The 16,146-nt window shown below is 33.3% G+C and overlaps 2 protein-coding genes across 2 annotated transcripts; one reads left to right on the forward strand and one right to left on the reverse strand.

The window, feature by feature from the left end:
* Window positions 1–830: 830 nt before the first annotated feature.
* On the forward strand, window positions 831–14,347 carry LOC123714051 (conserved oligomeric Golgi complex subunit 3). The gene is made up of 12 exons (XM_045668113.1): window positions 831–1,087; window positions 1,465–1,647; window positions 1,781–1,907; window positions 2,579–2,727; window positions 3,299–3,549; window positions 5,409–5,624; window positions 6,603–6,742; window positions 8,686–8,843; window positions 10,364–10,574; window positions 10,879–11,291; window positions 11,964–12,146; window positions 13,856–14,347. The coding sequence occupies exons 1-12, from the start codon at window positions 944–946 to the stop codon at window positions 14,114–14,116; spliced, it is 2,436 nt and encodes an 811-aa protein (XP_045524069.1). The 5' UTR covers window positions 831–943; the 3' UTR covers window positions 14,117–14,347.
* A 37-nt stretch (window positions 14,348–14,384) lies between these two features.
* Window positions 14,385–15,947, reverse strand: LOC123714052 (mitochondrial-processing peptidase subunit beta). Its single transcript, XM_045668115.1, has one exon. It carries the CDS (start codon window positions 15,845–15,847, stop codon window positions 14,453–14,455), a length of 1,395 nt encoding a protein of 464 aa, XP_045524071.1. The 5' UTR covers window positions 15,848–15,947; the 3' UTR covers window positions 14,385–14,452.
* Window positions 15,948–16,146: the final 199 nt, after the last annotated feature.

The following is a 16,146-nucleotide window of genomic DNA, read 5'->3' on the forward strand; positions in this document are numbered from 1 at the left end:
TAAAACTTAAAAACAACTTTTTTTTTCAAATACAAAGAATAAAGTTCTAAGCTGCTTAGTTTCAATATCGAATAGTATGTTTTAAGGAATTAGTTGCTAAAGGAGCAAAATATAAATATAAAACTTCATTAAAAAAATTCAGGCTAATGACATCGTTTTACCTAAAGTACTCATCTGTCTCTATTATTCAGAAAGTTAACACGAATTGATTTGGTGTTTATCTATTACTACTTAAAGGGTAAATAACTTAATAATAAGTATACAAATTATAGAAATTTAAGAAGATTAAACTAACTTAAAATACATGACCCTCCAAAAATGCTGGCATACCCATATTGTGACTTGGTTTCGAACAACACATACATTTACGATCATGGATTTTAAAGCCTTTATAGATTAACATACTCAAATATTATCCAATCCCGAAGCCCATTTAAAAAATCTTGTCTTATTTGCAAACGGGTATTACATATTAGAAATTATTGAGAATTTGTTGTTGAATTAAATTAGTAACTACCATGGCAGTCTTTAGAATATATTTTACAAATATTTTAAGTTTTAGGTTATTGTTGTATTTATAGAATTATTTAAATGCTTTTTTGTTGTTATGTGGATGTTAAATAAAGGCATGTTAAAAAAGCTACCATTATTGTCATTAGCTGCAGTAGCACGCGAGATTTTTTATAATACGACGACTTTGGTTACCCTAACAAGACTCTTACATAGCCTGTGATCCTAACCATACCAGTTCATTTTCTTATGTCTGCAACTGTCAGCTGTCAACGTTAAATCCTGTTTTACGTTTTACGTTATACGTCAAACGGCGAAATTGATAAATACTATAACTGCAACTTTATTTAGACTTACAAACTAATCTGTAAATAACAAAACAAATATTGTCATAACAGAGTTTTTTAATGAAGCTCAAGACTGACTTTCAACAATGAATACAATGACATTAAAAGAAATACAAAGCAAGTTATTATTATGGGAGGCTGCAGATAATCCTCTGGCGCCGTTAACTAGCTCTCAAAGGGAAGCAATTTTAGATTTAGAGACTTTGTTACACGATGATGAAGAATTGGAAGTACGTTTGTCTAAAATAGATATTCAGTGGAAACCTTAATCTTAATTTTTTAATTGTTATCGTTTTCGCACTGTGGCGTTTTATATTTTAATTTACTCACTACATATACAAAGGTTATAAAAACTAAAACTCGAAAGTGACTTTCTGACACTGATACTTTTTATTACTTAGTTATTTCAAGAAGTTTAAGTTTGTCTCCAATATTACCAATAAGGATTTCTAACCTACTGTAGTAGTAGTAATAACTAATTCAGCAACAACCAAAACAAAAAAATAATATTACAAATCTGTATTATTAACAAGCATTAGAGTTGTGTCCACATAATATAAATCATTTAAATACATTCATCATTTTAAAAAAAACTTAAATATTTCAGGATAAAGCACTGGAAGCAAATAATTCAAAATCTGATGTACCAGAGTTGAATACAGTGTATGATTTTCTTGACTTTTACAATAGCTTAAGTGAAGAAAATGCTAAGGCAAATGATGGTCCTTATGAGGCATATTATAAGCAACTAGAAGATAGACGTAATGAGTGTGTTTCATTAACAGATGAGGTAAAGTATATTTATAGATGCCTCAAAAATATATAATAAATGAAATACAAAGTGTCATCATATAAATGTCAATCTTATTTTAACATATAATATTTTTACTTTTTAAATCAGTAGCTTTGAAAATGTGTTTCAGATTGCAGCAACATTGTCAAACCTCAATAAACTAACACAAGAATATTATTTAGTGTCAGATAAAACAAATGCCTTACATACCATGAGTGAACAACTTTTAGCGGATCAGACAAAGTTATCGAGTATTGGTATAAATTTCTTTATCATTTCACTTAATTAGTAATACTAGTGGTGTTTACAGGCAGCAGCAGCAGCTCCAACTGTTTTATTTGTAATTTTATAGGCTAGGTTTAATCAGGCTTTTGTGGCAAATATACTATACACTTTATCTTTTCTAAAGATGTTCATATGTATACTGGTTTACCTATAGAAACATAGTATCTTGAGTTTTGAGTTTCATAAAGAGTTGAAGTACCACTAAATCTATGCATTTGTAAATTTAAAAAAAAGAGAGTACTGCAAAATAAACTATTTGGGCCAACAAAAAGATAAAATAAGATGATAAAACATTGAAATAATGTGTTCATTACAAATTTAATATTTTTATTGAAAAAATCACCTGTTGTGTGTATATAAAAATGTTTCTTAAGAACTTCATAACTTGATTTTTCCAAACTTATTAGTCTAATTTGACATTCTCTATTATCATAGAAACTTGCTAATATATATTTGAGGAGGTGAGACTTTATTTTTTATTTTACAACAATAATTATTTGAATGCCAATTTTAAAGAAACAATATAAAAAATCAGTTTTCTTTCTATATTTCTTTTTATATTTGCTACTGCTGCTAATGAATTCAATATTTAAATGTTTTGCTATTAATACAAGAAATACAATTTTAGCTTAATTGTTTCCAGGTGATGAGGTTAAGCAGAGATTACATTACTTCACACAAGTAGAACATCTCTCCCAAAGGCTTAACAGTCCAACAATGTCCGTTAACAGTGACACATTTTTCAATGTACTGTCAAAAATAGATGAATGTCTGAGCTATATGAGGGCTAATGTAAGTATGTACTTCATCAATATATTGTGGCTCCATCTATTAAGTCAAATGGTGAATTTAAACTACATATTTAGACTCCAACAAAACAATACATCAAACTTGCTCATTAGAATTATGATATGATGAATTATGAATAGTATATTTGCAAAATATCAACATTTGTTAATCAAAACAGAGGATTCAATATTTTAACTTGTTTTTATAATTCACGAAATATTTTTTTATCTTAGATAGATTGTATATACATTAGATAAAATAGATTATGCAACAAATAATCATGATTCAGAGTTCACTGACTAATCTTTTTATGACAGTAATACTCACTACCTTCCGAGACCGAAAAATAATATTGCTCAATTCCCAAAATATTTTTTCTTACATCTATATATCTATCTTACATATATATATCTATATAGGTATAATTACCTCGCTAATTTTAACCTCTATTTGGCGCCATATACCATAATCCAATGTCACCAATTTCTACATGCTTTCCATTTTTAATGGATCGTTCCTATAATCACTTACCAAGGAAGCATAATAATTAGAATAAAAACAATCAATATTACAGAGCAACTTCAAAGAAGCCCACACATATACAGTAAAATATCGGCATCTTCAAAGTAGAGCGATGTCTCTTATTCGTAGTTATGTGAACCATATTTTAAACCAAGCAACGGAGCAAGTTTTGTCACCAGAGGAACCAGACGGCGAAACAGTGGATATGGCATATGCCGTATATTTCGGGAAGTTTCAAGCGGTAGGACCTAAACTACGCATGGTGATTAGTGAGGTTGAGAAACGAGCGGAAAGCAATGAAGAGTGAGTATTTCCTGCTTATTTTTAATGTTAGAAAATTTACTGTGTTATATTTACATTCACCTTTAAAGATGTCAGTAAAATGATAGTGAAAAGTTTGTCCCGTGATCTAATGGATGATGACCAAACACATACTTGAAATAAGCACGAAACCTTTCCACGTATCTAGTTCCATAGACACTCGGTAGATGGCGTTCATAAGCTATTGATAACTTTCGAACAAATAATTTTATTAAATACGAAGAATAAATCTATACTATGTAAAATAATTTTTAGAATCAAATTTATAAAAAATAAAAAAACCTATTAAAAACTTATTTCACTTAAATTTAAATTATATTTAAAAACTTGGTTTTGAACCGACGTTCGATCTTTGAGTATGTAGAGGTTTTTCAACATATATCTCGACTGGGAGCGTGGCGTCTCCTGTAATCCGGCTACTCGGAGGTATGGTATGGAGGATGGTTTGAGGTCGGGAGTCCTGGTGCTGGGTGGTCCATGTTGACTGGACGTCCACACTAAGCCTGGTATTAATATGGACCCCCCGGAGGAGTCTGGGGTGTGCAGGTTAATTAATGAGGGGCGAACCGGGCCAGGGGGGAAACCCAGCAGCCAAAAGTCCCCGTATCGGGCAGTAGTGGGATAGCGGCCGGGAGTGGGCGCTCAGTTTCAGCCCGACCAATACAACCAGACCCGTTCCTTTTGCCGACTTTTAAATGTTATATTTTTAGCAAAATTACTTACTTATTACGTACGCCTAATATAATACAACATTGAAACCAAATCAAAAAATATTATCATATCAATTAAGTGAGGGCCAGCGGTGAATCCTATAGAAAAACACAATATATTTTAATAAAACTATAATAATTATTGAACTTAATTGAATATGACAATTGAATCTGCCCAAGCAAAGCTATCGATGTCTGTTTTCCGCTTACTTTTATAATGCTGTTGCGTCAGAGGGATGCGGGTCAAAGGGGATGCAATGGATATGTAACATATTATGTTATGTTTGAAAACAATCTTCTCATTTGCTGACCATCTGTGTGATTGTATACGTAAGCTAACTGATATGATGTCTTTCGAAACCAACTGGTAATTTCTTTATAGGATTTTATAAAAATATTTCATCAAAAACAATTGCTGTACACAATCTTGGCGCTATATCCAAAGTCGCTATTAATATCACTATGATATTTGTACTTAAGTATGCTTGTACGGTTCCTGTGTCATCGGAGTGCTTTAAATAATAGAGGTTTTTTTTATGGAGGACTGTATAAACATTCGCGTATAATAATGAATATAAGCGAAATAATGTAATCTTAATTTGCTATGTGCCGAATTAATGCAATTTAACAGTCAAATCACGCTTATAAAACTAAGAAAGCCTGAGTGAGCAAAATGTACAGCCTTGGCTCGTGCAATGCTTTCAATTCAAGGGTTTAATCTTAACGTCGCTGTAGCTAAATGGTATTTACAACCAAAGTCGTATTAAAAGAATTCTCTATTTGAAAAAAAAACAATCGTTGAAAATTGTATTGTCTTTTGTTGACATAGCTTTTACAGATTAAGAAAACACTTTTTAAACTCAATGAAGCTATGTATTATTATTATAAACTTATAATTATTTACATAATTTTAAACTTAACATTTTTTCCGACGTTTCGCGTGCTTTACAGCGTGCGTGGTGACGGTGACTGAAGATAAAAGGTGTTGAATGTCTGTTAATAATTATAAGTTTATAATAATAATACATAGCTTCAATCCCTTTAAAAAGTGTTTTCTTAATCCTTGAAAATTTTCTTTTTATTTGTAAGTCTTGCATTATTGTATGTGTGAACTTGTTATTCTGTTTCCAGCTACGCCCATCTCCTATCAGATATACAGCGTGAATACGCTTCACGCCGTCAAAAGGTAGCGGGTGGTCCGACAGCGGGAGCGTTAGCGGTGGCGGGGGAACAAGCTCGCGATCATTGCGCTATGTTACGCTCGGCTTGCTCGTTGCTCGCGCTCGCTTTGAGGGACGAGTGTGCCTTGTACGAGCATTTCTTTTCTAGTACTTCACAGGCGCTGGAGTAAGTGTTTATTAAAATTGTTAATATTTATTTATTTTATAGAATAATTGATAGTAAAACTAGCTTCTAGACAGACTGAAACTATACCTTATTTTATTGGTAACATACATACCATTGCGCTATAACTTTATGGGTCCTTAGTTAACTTCAGTTTTGCTAGTTATTTCGACTGTGTATTTGCGTGTTGTTCCCACGAGAATGTATTTAACCATGCCTCCTGCTGATAGAGTTGCTGCTGCTGACAACTCTTTGTATTTTTTTATTTTATATATTTTTTATTGTTATAGTTAATTACTTAAGGACGACATGTGGAACATGGTGTAATGGTTACAGCTCTTTACGTTATAAAAAAAAAACTAGGCTAGTAAAAAGAGTGGCGAAATGTTTATTGCCAGTTCTTCTCTTCCGTTCTACGCGTTTGATTTGAGAACTGGCAGTAAATGTAAAATTAGTAGCATTTAATATATTTTTCTTTATTTACGCTCATATGATTTGAATTTGCATCAAAAGCGATGCTTTGATGCCTAATTTTTTTTAAGAGATGATGTATCCATGCATAAACGCAAAAATATGCCTGCATGAGAAACTTACGTGTTTATACAGATAATTTAGCTTCTTACAATTTATGAAATTCAAAAGATATATTATTCCTCATATTTATTAGTAAACTAGATGGCTGGAAATTAATTTCAAAATATTTTTGGGAATAAATTTTGTTGATCCCCCCATTTTTGGAGATATTTTTTTCGTTTTTTTAAACGCTTATTTGTGTTAAATTTTATGTATTCATTGTTTCATTTTTATGACATGCTAAATAAGGCTCATCTGTAACGTGATATCCATTAACTGTTAGGCGGTAAGAAGTTCCGGTTGGATTCCGTCGGGTGAAATAGTTTATTCTCGTTTAACTGTTAAATTTTTAACTACTGTTTTAAACATTAACTCAAAACGATTTTAAAACTATGTATTTTTTTCCAGAGATTATCTACAATCTCTAAGCACGGGACTATACGAGTCCTTGAGACCTCATATCATCCACATCAACCATTTGGAGACTCTCGCCGAACTCTGTGTCATCCTTAAAGTGGAAGTTATCGAGGAACAAGTTAATACTGATCGTAAGTTGTTTTAACTATTAAAATATATATTTATTTATAAGTTCTGAAACAACATACATAAAATTATACATGAAAATAAGACAAAACAAATTTTACACACATACATCAATTGTATCAGAACATAAGCAAGGGTTGTTTCCCTTGCTTAAGGTCTTATCCCAGCACGAATTGCTGTGTCAGTGTCTCGGGGTGGATTGCGGTGCGCAATGGAGTGCTGTAGCGCTGAAGCGCGCCCGCCCTGAAGCGCGCCCGCCCTGTAATAACAATTAGTTATGTAAATTGTTAAATTAATGTAATTTTATCAATTTTTTCGGTAATGGATTACTTGGCTTGCGATAAAATACAGCGTGTAAATTTCAAAATGAATTGTCAAGTGTCAAAAATTGTCTATGTTTGGATTGTTTTTTCTATCGAGCGAAGTTATTTAAATCGTGTATCGATCTTTTAAAATGGATACATAAACTACTCAACTCCACCATATATTTTTTCTATTCGTCATACAAAATAATAACAAAAAAAAACTAAATATAAACTTAAACCTCATTAAGAGGATGATAAACAAAGTTACGGTAAGTTGGAAGACTGTTGTAAAATATATCAATATTTTCATGGATGTTAGTAATCAAGTTGTAAGAGCGAGATAGCCTATTCACTGGACCAGTCAAAGTAGCAGATAAGCGAGTCGTAGGTACGTATTAGGAGATCTTTGGTTCTAGTAACTCTAGGATTACAAAGAAAGTAAAATTTTGCAAGAAGTATGGGAATTAAACTTAAATATTTTATACAAATAAACTAGGTCAATAAAAGTGTACAATAATATAATTATAAAGTCTTGGGAAAACTTATATATCTTTACAAATAGCAAGGCGTCGGGGGTAAGCGTGTTTCTGTATATTTTATTATAATATTAATATATTAAAGTTGTAATTGTCTGTTTGTAAAATAAATTTATCAGTTTTTAGTTTTGAATCGTCTGCTTATATGGATTTTAAAAATTATAACATTCTTACTTAAGTTGTACTTTAGTTTAACTTATGTTAATTATAGCAGTTATTACGTAATTTTGCTTTTTTTACTCAATAGAATGTGCTTGCACTGTTTGGTCCCCTATATCAATAATTTCCGAAAGTATAGTGGCTACATAAAGTCCTGGAATATAGACGTACACAATACGACCTGATATTTTTACACGATATTTGCAACTTTTTAATTTACTGCCTTGACTTATTGTCGCTTTAACTATTTAAGGCAACCTCATCTACAGTGTAAACTGTGTACTGTGATGTAACGTCCCCCGATTCAACGACGTACTCCCTAAAGAGGCGAAATCAATTGGCTTTGGTTGTTTTAGCTTGTCTTCCGTACAATGATACACTCTACATAGCATTACACCTACTCTAAATAACGACAATTAAATAATAAAAAGTACTTTTTTAAGTTGGTGTAATTAGTTATAACTGCGGAACTGTTTACGTTCTTTTACGTTTTACGAATTCAAATAATAATTGTTTTTAATGAAATTACTAACAACACTAGTCTGAAAATTTTGTTTGATTTTTCTTATACAGATTTTTCTTCATTCCATTTAACGAGAACTCTTTGAAACGTCAAAATATGCACTGTCCCATGTGGTTATATAGAGTTTACACTGTATATTATAATGATCAATGCATCTTACGATTAGATAGATATATATTTGTATCAGTAGGTATGAATTGTTAACTTCGTTTTATATTTATGTTTGAATGTGTTTCCATGCTTTTATGTATAATGAAATTTTGATTATTGATAAACAAATAAATAATAAAAATACACAAAATTAAAGGAACATACTTACTGACATTATTGCGGCTTGCTATTTGTAAAAAAATTCAATTTTAATTGAAAAACATTATTTTTGGATTCGGTTAATCCAAGTTCATAATAGATCATTATTATTCCAGCGGCCCTTCAAGCGTTAGCGACTGTAGCCCGAGCGTTATTACAAGACACACAGGAAAGACTCGTGTTCAGAGCTCACGTGCATTTGCGAGCCGATGTCTTGCACTATAAGCCTGCACCTGGAGACCTGGCTTATCCGGATAAGCTGGAAATGATGGAGGTCAGTCCTCAAATATACACCATACGATTTTATGTGTTATTTATTTTCTATAGTTTTAGTTAGAAATTTATATTTTTGTAAGTATTCGTATTAATTATTTTTTAATGTAATAGGAAGCAAACGGGCAGGAGGCTCAGCTGACCCATGGACACTCACATTGCCAGAAGGCTCGCAAGTGCGTTGCCGGCCTTTAAAGAATTGGTAGATCTTTTCATGAAGGACTCTAAGTACAATTGGTTCGGAAATACTTCAGTGGTCAGCTGGTTCCACATAGTGGTGGCTCGGTAAAAAGCTGCCTTAAGAAACGCTCAGTTGTGGAAGGACTTCTCCAAAATAATGGACTTCATTATTAAAGGCCAGCTCCTATGGTATCTAGAGGGCCACCAGCTGATAAGCGATTATCAGTACGGCTTTCGTCGTGGTGACCTTATATAATCAGCTGCTCACTGAAATATTTCCGAACCAATTCGATTTAGGGTACTTCCAGAAAAGGGCCTCCAGCATTGAGAATGTCCATGAGCTCATTAACACTTAATATATATATAATAGGTGAGCATCCTGCCCGTTTTCTTCCCGTACTATAAAAAATAAGAATAATTCATGTATACCTTAGAACATTTATCAGAAGATACACAAACTTAAAATTTTATACAGATTTTTTTCTTATAGAGTATAGGCCTCCAACTAACTCCATCTCTCTCTATCTTAGCATTTTCTCCCAATCTGCCTCACCAACTTCTTACAATAAATAAAAAATTGTATTTAGTAAATTACATTTAATACAAAAAAATACTACTTCACATCTTTCAAAATGTTAACTAATTTTATCTAAAGACCAACCTTTTTCTCAAGTCAAGGTACCAAGTCTTAGGGCCTTTTAAGAAAAGCATTCCTAAAAGGCGTACACTTACTTTTTCTTAATCAAATAAAAAGTATTGTTTTTTGTACTTGACTCTATTATTTTCTGTGAGTCAGCATTTCCAATTCGACGAGATTCTGATAAAGCTTTGCTCGATTTGCTTTAAGTATCATTTTTATAATATTTTGTTAGTCTTTATTTATATTTATCACGTATGCCAGTACACCACATTCAAGAGACTGTAATATTGGGTTTGAGGTCTTCCTATGTAGTCCCAAAGAATAACTAAGTGTCCTTATATAAATAAAATTAGCGACGCTACAACCTTTTTAAGGCTGGGCTAGATTTCTATATATGTCTCATGATCATTTGTTAATCTAATAGGCAAGGTGATCAGCCTGCTCTGCAGACACATATCGTCAACTTGTTGAGTCTAAGGTAAGCCGGCTTCCTCGCGATTTTTCCTTCACCTTTGGAGCGAATGTTAAATGCGCACATAGAAAGTCTATTGGTGCACAGCCAGGGATAGAACCTACGATATCAGGGATGAGGCCACTAGGCCAATACAGCTCTTATATTTATTTGTTACTTTTTACCTTTTACCGCTGTAATCAGCGTTTTATGACTTTTTTGCGAAGAAATAACAAATTCTTTTTTCCAGCAAATAGCGCAATCACTCCAGGACCAGACCCTCAGGCGCAGCGATTCCCGTAATTCCGTAACATCAGATATGTCCAGTGTATCCGAGGCTATCGAAAGGCGGCCTCAGGCGTCCCCGGCGGACCTTCACGGCATGTGGTACCCCGGGGTCAGGCGGACCCTAGCTGCGTTGTCAAGGCTGTATCGGTGCTTGGAAAAACGTGTGTTCCAAGGTATGTCAATATATATACATATATGTATATTTAAAGAAAACAGTTATTTACCGGATTGAAGGCAAACTTATAATTATTTTTAGAAGATATATATATTAATAAATACTGTATCACAATTATTTCAATAAATTAGCTTAAATATATATAAAAAATTCCTGACAAAAAAAACACAGCAGCAATAAAATTTGTATGTAAACAATTATGTCATTTTATTGTTAACCGCTATATGTCTTTGTATTTAATATAAACTTTTAAACGTATAAACACACTGTATTCTAAACCACACGTACTAAACTATTTCCAGGATTAGCCCAAGAAGCGATATCCCTGTGCGTCCAAAGCGTGTCAAACGCTGCCAACCAAATATCAGCCTTAAAAACAAGTATCGACGGTCAACTGTTCCAAATCAAACATCTTCTCATATTACGCGAACAAATCGCCCCATTCCAAGTCGATTTCGTCATAAAGGAGACCTCTTTGGACTTTAGCAATATGAAAAATGCGGCCTATGGATTAATTCAAAGGCCGCGACAGATATTCTCAATGAACGCCAATAACACACTGTTGGAGTTTCTGTTGGAGGGAACGCCGATGGTTAAGGAACATTTACTCGATTCGAGAAAAGAGGTCGATCGACAGTTGAAGAATTGCTGTGAAATGTTCATTAAAGATGCCACGGAGGTCATGGCCGGACCTCTTATTGTGTTTATTGAGAAGGTAGGTTATATTTTATTAAAAACTATGTTTGGTTCTAATCGATTTTGAACGTAGATTATATTTTTAATCAGCTGGGTAAAAATTATTCAATCACGTGGATAAAAATACTTCAATCGGGTGTGTAAAAATACGTTAATCAGGTGGGTAAAAATACTTCAATCGGGTGATAAAAATACTTCAATCAGATGTGTTAAAATACTTTAATCGGGTGGGTAAAAATACTTCAATCGGGTGGGTAAAAATACTTCAATAGGGTGGGTAAAAAAAACTTCAATCGGGTGATAAAAATACTTCAATCAGATGTATTAAAATACTTTAATCGGGTGTGTAAAAATACTTCAATCGGGTGGGTAAAATACTTCAATCGGGTGGGTAAAAATACTTCAATCAGTTGGTTAAAGTTGGTTGAGATTTTTGATGATTCTTTTAAATTGAAAATTATGATACCCGCCGAAGGTTCTGATCTAATGAGAAAGTAGTTTCTATTTTATGATTGCTTTCATTTTTTTTCTCCCCATTAGTCGCAGCATCCGTCAATTATTTAATGCGCATAGCGTACATGCCAGATATTCTAGATTCGATTTCCGGCAAAACCATTATAGCTTTATATTGGTAAGCAAATTTTTTCCCTAAAAATAGGACCATATTTTTGACAATGATATTTTTTTACAGGTTCAATCGTTTCCATTAGCAGATCAGCTGAAGTCCCAGCCTTGGGCGTCTCCTTCCCAGATAGCTGTTGCAGTACAAGAAGCACAAAAACGTATTAAGTCAACTCTAGCGCCATTACAAAGATCAATGCAACTGTATCTCGCTAACAAAGAAACGGAGTTTATTCTTTTTAGACCTATCCGGGTGAGTACAGCTTATGTTAGCATTGATCATATTCGACATCTTTGATCACATTTGACATCTGTCAGTTTTGACACCACAGTGAGGTGGTCTTAAAATATCAATTATATGAATGCATCGATACGAATCAAACATGTAAAAAGAATGCAGTTATACCAGTAAACCAACTGCCTCCGCGAACTTCGTTTCGCTTTGATATGTTTTTTTACTTATCCTTTGTAAGTGTAGGTGATACATACCAACATATTGAACATTTTGCTATAATGAAATAAATCACCTTTTTAGGTCTGGGTCTCCGGTTTATCTATCTGTTTCATGATGATTTGTTAATCTAATAGGCAAGTAGGTGATCAGCCTTCTGTGCCTGACGCACGCCGTCGTATTTTTGGGTCTAATGTAATCCGGGTTCCTCACAATGTTTTCCTTCACCGTTCGAGCGAATGTTAAATGTGCAAATAGAAAGAACGTCCATTGGTGCACAGCCGGGGATCGAACCTGCGATATCAGGGATGAGAGTCACATGCTGAAACCATTTATTTATACATATAAGATTATAAGAATAATGTAACATTAATAATAATTGTTATTGTCACAATGTTATTATTAATTTATCATGAAATATTCCTTCATGCATCAGTGTATTTGATTTTACTTGTTTAGCTTATTAATATTAATTAATAATGACTTTTTATTCGTTTATTAAACAAATACAAAATATAAACACATACCTAACGACCAAAACGATCAATTTTTTTCAAGGTCATCTTAAAGGGTAAAAGCGGCTCCATTGTTTTTAATATTGTGTTTTTTTTTATTAAAACGTATTTAAAAAAATTATTAGGAATTGTGAAGTTCGAACTTTAAATATATAGTATATTAATGCAAAGATCTTATTTGCCTTTACAAGGTTATCTTTTTCAATTTTGATAAGGTCGCAAATGTGATCTATAGAATTAGCCTCACAATAGACCTAAATTTCCATGAATAATTAGTACTAAATTCTTCTGGATTCTTTTATGAAGGAAAACAACAAAAATTTAGTAACATACTAAATGACAAGTATATGTATTTACTAAAATTTTAGAGCTGTGTCAAACTTAAATAAAGGTATTAAAAATAGCGATAAACGTTCATACTAGTAGTGCTTAAACCCACCACTCTGTTAGCGAAGTGGAAGTATCACTCTTTTCTATTACAGATCTAAAACGTGTATTACATATTTATAATGGCAGCTGTAATGAGTCATCTATTGAAATATCTATGGAATACTCATTTACTTAAATAACCGATAATAATCAATCAACGATATTGAGTACCTTAAAGGGAAACTTTCGTTATTGCACTATTAATCAAATATTTGTAATAGCTTTTTGGTGTCTATCATATCCCGTAAATAGTACTACCTGTATATTATTTAGCTTATTCTTGTACTTAGCGACATCTCCACATCATAAGTAGGTGCAAATAACAAGTTTATTAACATCATCTAAATTCGTTTACCAATAGATGGCGTTAAATAGTTTAGCAATATTTTCAAGGTAATAGGGAAAACATTGATTTAAAACTGTTAAGCCTTTATTACATATCATTAAAATGTACAAGCATTCTAATTTAAAAATAACTATTTGCAACATTTTTCAAGTCTTTAAATTATAACTGGTTTCATGAATTGCATAATACTTATGAAATTAATATGAATTGTTTATTTTCAGAACAATGTGGTTGGGTATTTTGTACAATTAGAACAAATACTTACCAACTCGGGATACACCTATGATGATATTGTAATTGTTGCATGTCCAACCCCTGAGCAAGTATCAGTTTTCATTTCTTCTGCTAGTTTAATCAGTAATAATGAGCCTGTGTTGCCATATGGGAAAAAGAAGCCAACTAGTATGATACGAAAACCTAGTGTTACAAGAATTCCAGAAAAAGCTGATAAACCAGCAGATATTACTAATCAAGATCAGTAAATCTTAAATCATCAAATAATTATACATATATGTTATTAAAAGTAGTAGGGTAATATTATTAAAGTTTTATTTAGCTTATTAATACAGTGAAACATGTATGTGTAATCTTTAGGCATTAAGTATTATACTTCACAATATATTTTTATTGGGGTGACATCTAAATAATACCAACAATTTTATGTGATTTATTTATTTACACTTATTTAACTTATTTATCAATAAATACAACACCAAACATAATGTGTTTTAATTAATAAAACAACAGACATTTGGGTGAGAGGTTTAATTTTTCATAACTGTTTTGTAGATTGAAACTAAGATACACTAATATGAGGTTTAAACTCTGAGCCAGTACATGCCAGATCGGATTCTGTTGTAGTCTGGTAGAGCTTCTGTAGGTCCCACTGCAGCTACAGCTGGGCATTTGTCAAATAAATATTTGTAGCAGACTTCACGGATGTTCTGTACAGAAACTGCTTCAATACGGGCATCAAGCTCATGAATTGGGATACGCCTGTTGTAGCATAGGATTTGACGGCCAATATCTTCACAGACTGGTGTAGTGCCATCAAGCTGCAGTAACATATTGGTCTTTAATAAGTTTTTAGCCCTCTCAACCTCACCTTCTGTCACTGAGTTACAGAGCTTCATCCATTCCGATTGAATGTTGTAAAGCATGTCTTCAATTTGCATAGGTTCTGATACAAAGTAGATACCCCACAGTCCAGTGTCTTTGTAACAAGTGTTAAAAGATTGGAAGCTGTGGCACAAGTTTCCAAGTGAAGCAGCTCTAGCAAGGTATGAGGCATTGTTTGCTCCACCACCTTGGGAGCGATCCCATGCTCCAATAAGAGTGTTTGCCACCATTAAAGGAATGTTGTCTGCATCTGTCCATCCAGCACCTTCCACAGCAACAGCAATATGAGCCAATGGCATGGAGTCATCTCTTACTCTAATTTCAGAGCCAGTGTAACGGCATGGAGTGATATCTGGTACATCTAAAGCAGTGTTTTTCAGCCCACCTAAATGTTTCTTTGCTAGGTCTACTAATTTTCCATGTTCTACTCCTCCAGCACCAGACAGGACAATTCTAGAAGGCTGGTAGTGAGTTTTGATGTATTGTTGAAGATCTGATTTCGAAATCTTCTTAATGTTTTTGGTTGGGCCTAAGATAGTCTGTCCCAGGGGTGTACCTTGGAATGCTGTGGCATGCAGATGGTCAAATACAACTTCTTGCAAGTTGCTCTCAACATCTTGCATTTCACGGAGGATAACACCGCGCTCTCGTTCGATTTCGGGTTCGGCAAGGGAAGAGTTTTGAATGATATCAGCAAGGATCTCTATGGCACTAGAAACGTCATTAGCAAGACATTTTGCATAGAATACGGTCTGCTCGCGGGATGTGTAAGCATTTAAATGTGCTCCCATGTTTTCTACGTGTAATTCTAAATCAGTTTGAGACCTCTTGCTAGTTCCCTTGAATGCCATGTGTTCAAGGAAATGAGCAACACCATTGTTCTTAGAGTTTTCATACCTTGAGCCAGCGTCTATCCATAAGCCTACTGTTGCAGTTGCTGAGCCAGAGTCTTCAGTGGCTACACGGATCCCATTGTCAAGCACTGTAAGCTTAGTTGGTGGAACGTTTACTAAAGCTTCATGTTGATTTGCAGCGGTAGCAAATAATCTTTGCTGCTTTGATAAAAGCCTTAACGTGGTCGCTACTTTCAACATTTTTCTTTGGAACTGTGGTGGCTGAAGATTTTGCTCGCTGATTTACGTAATGGTGTAAAACGCTGCTGAAAGATGAAATTTGAAACGTCAAATTAGATCTCTAGATCCTTGACACTTTAGAAATGTCATGTTGACTGAACACAACTTGAGGCAACACCTCACTACAGGTAATAATTATCATCATCATTTCATTTCATCATTTAGATTCATCGCTTAGTTAATTGTAATACTTAAAATTGTCAATAGATATAAATCCTGTACCATATCATACAAATACAAATGCGTTTAATTTGTTATGT

The sequence above is a fragment of the Pieris brassicae genome, chromosome 9 (assembly GCF_905147105.1).
Source record: "Pieris brassicae chromosome 9, ilPieBrab1.1, whole genome shotgun sequence".
In the NCBI taxonomy this organism is placed as follows: Eukaryota; Metazoa; Arthropoda; class Insecta; order Lepidoptera; family Pieridae; genus Pieris; species Pieris brassicae.

Coding starts and splice junctions, on each gene's coding strand:
- LOC123714051 (XM_045668113.1), top strand. CDS start 944: ATGAATACAATGACATTAAAAGAAATACAAAGCAAGTTATTATTATGG. Junction 6,743..8,685: donor GGAACAAGTTAATACTGATC/GTAAGTTGTTTT, acceptor TTATTATTCCAG/CGGCCCTTCAAGCGTTAGCG. Junction 11,292..11,963: donor TTATTGTGTTTATTGAGAAG/GTAGGTTATATT, acceptor ATTTTTTTACAG/GTTCAATCGTTTCCATTAGC.
- LOC123714052 (XM_045668115.1), bottom strand. CDS start 15,847: ATGTTGAAAGTAGCGACCACGTTAAGGCTTTTATCAAAGCAGCAAAGA.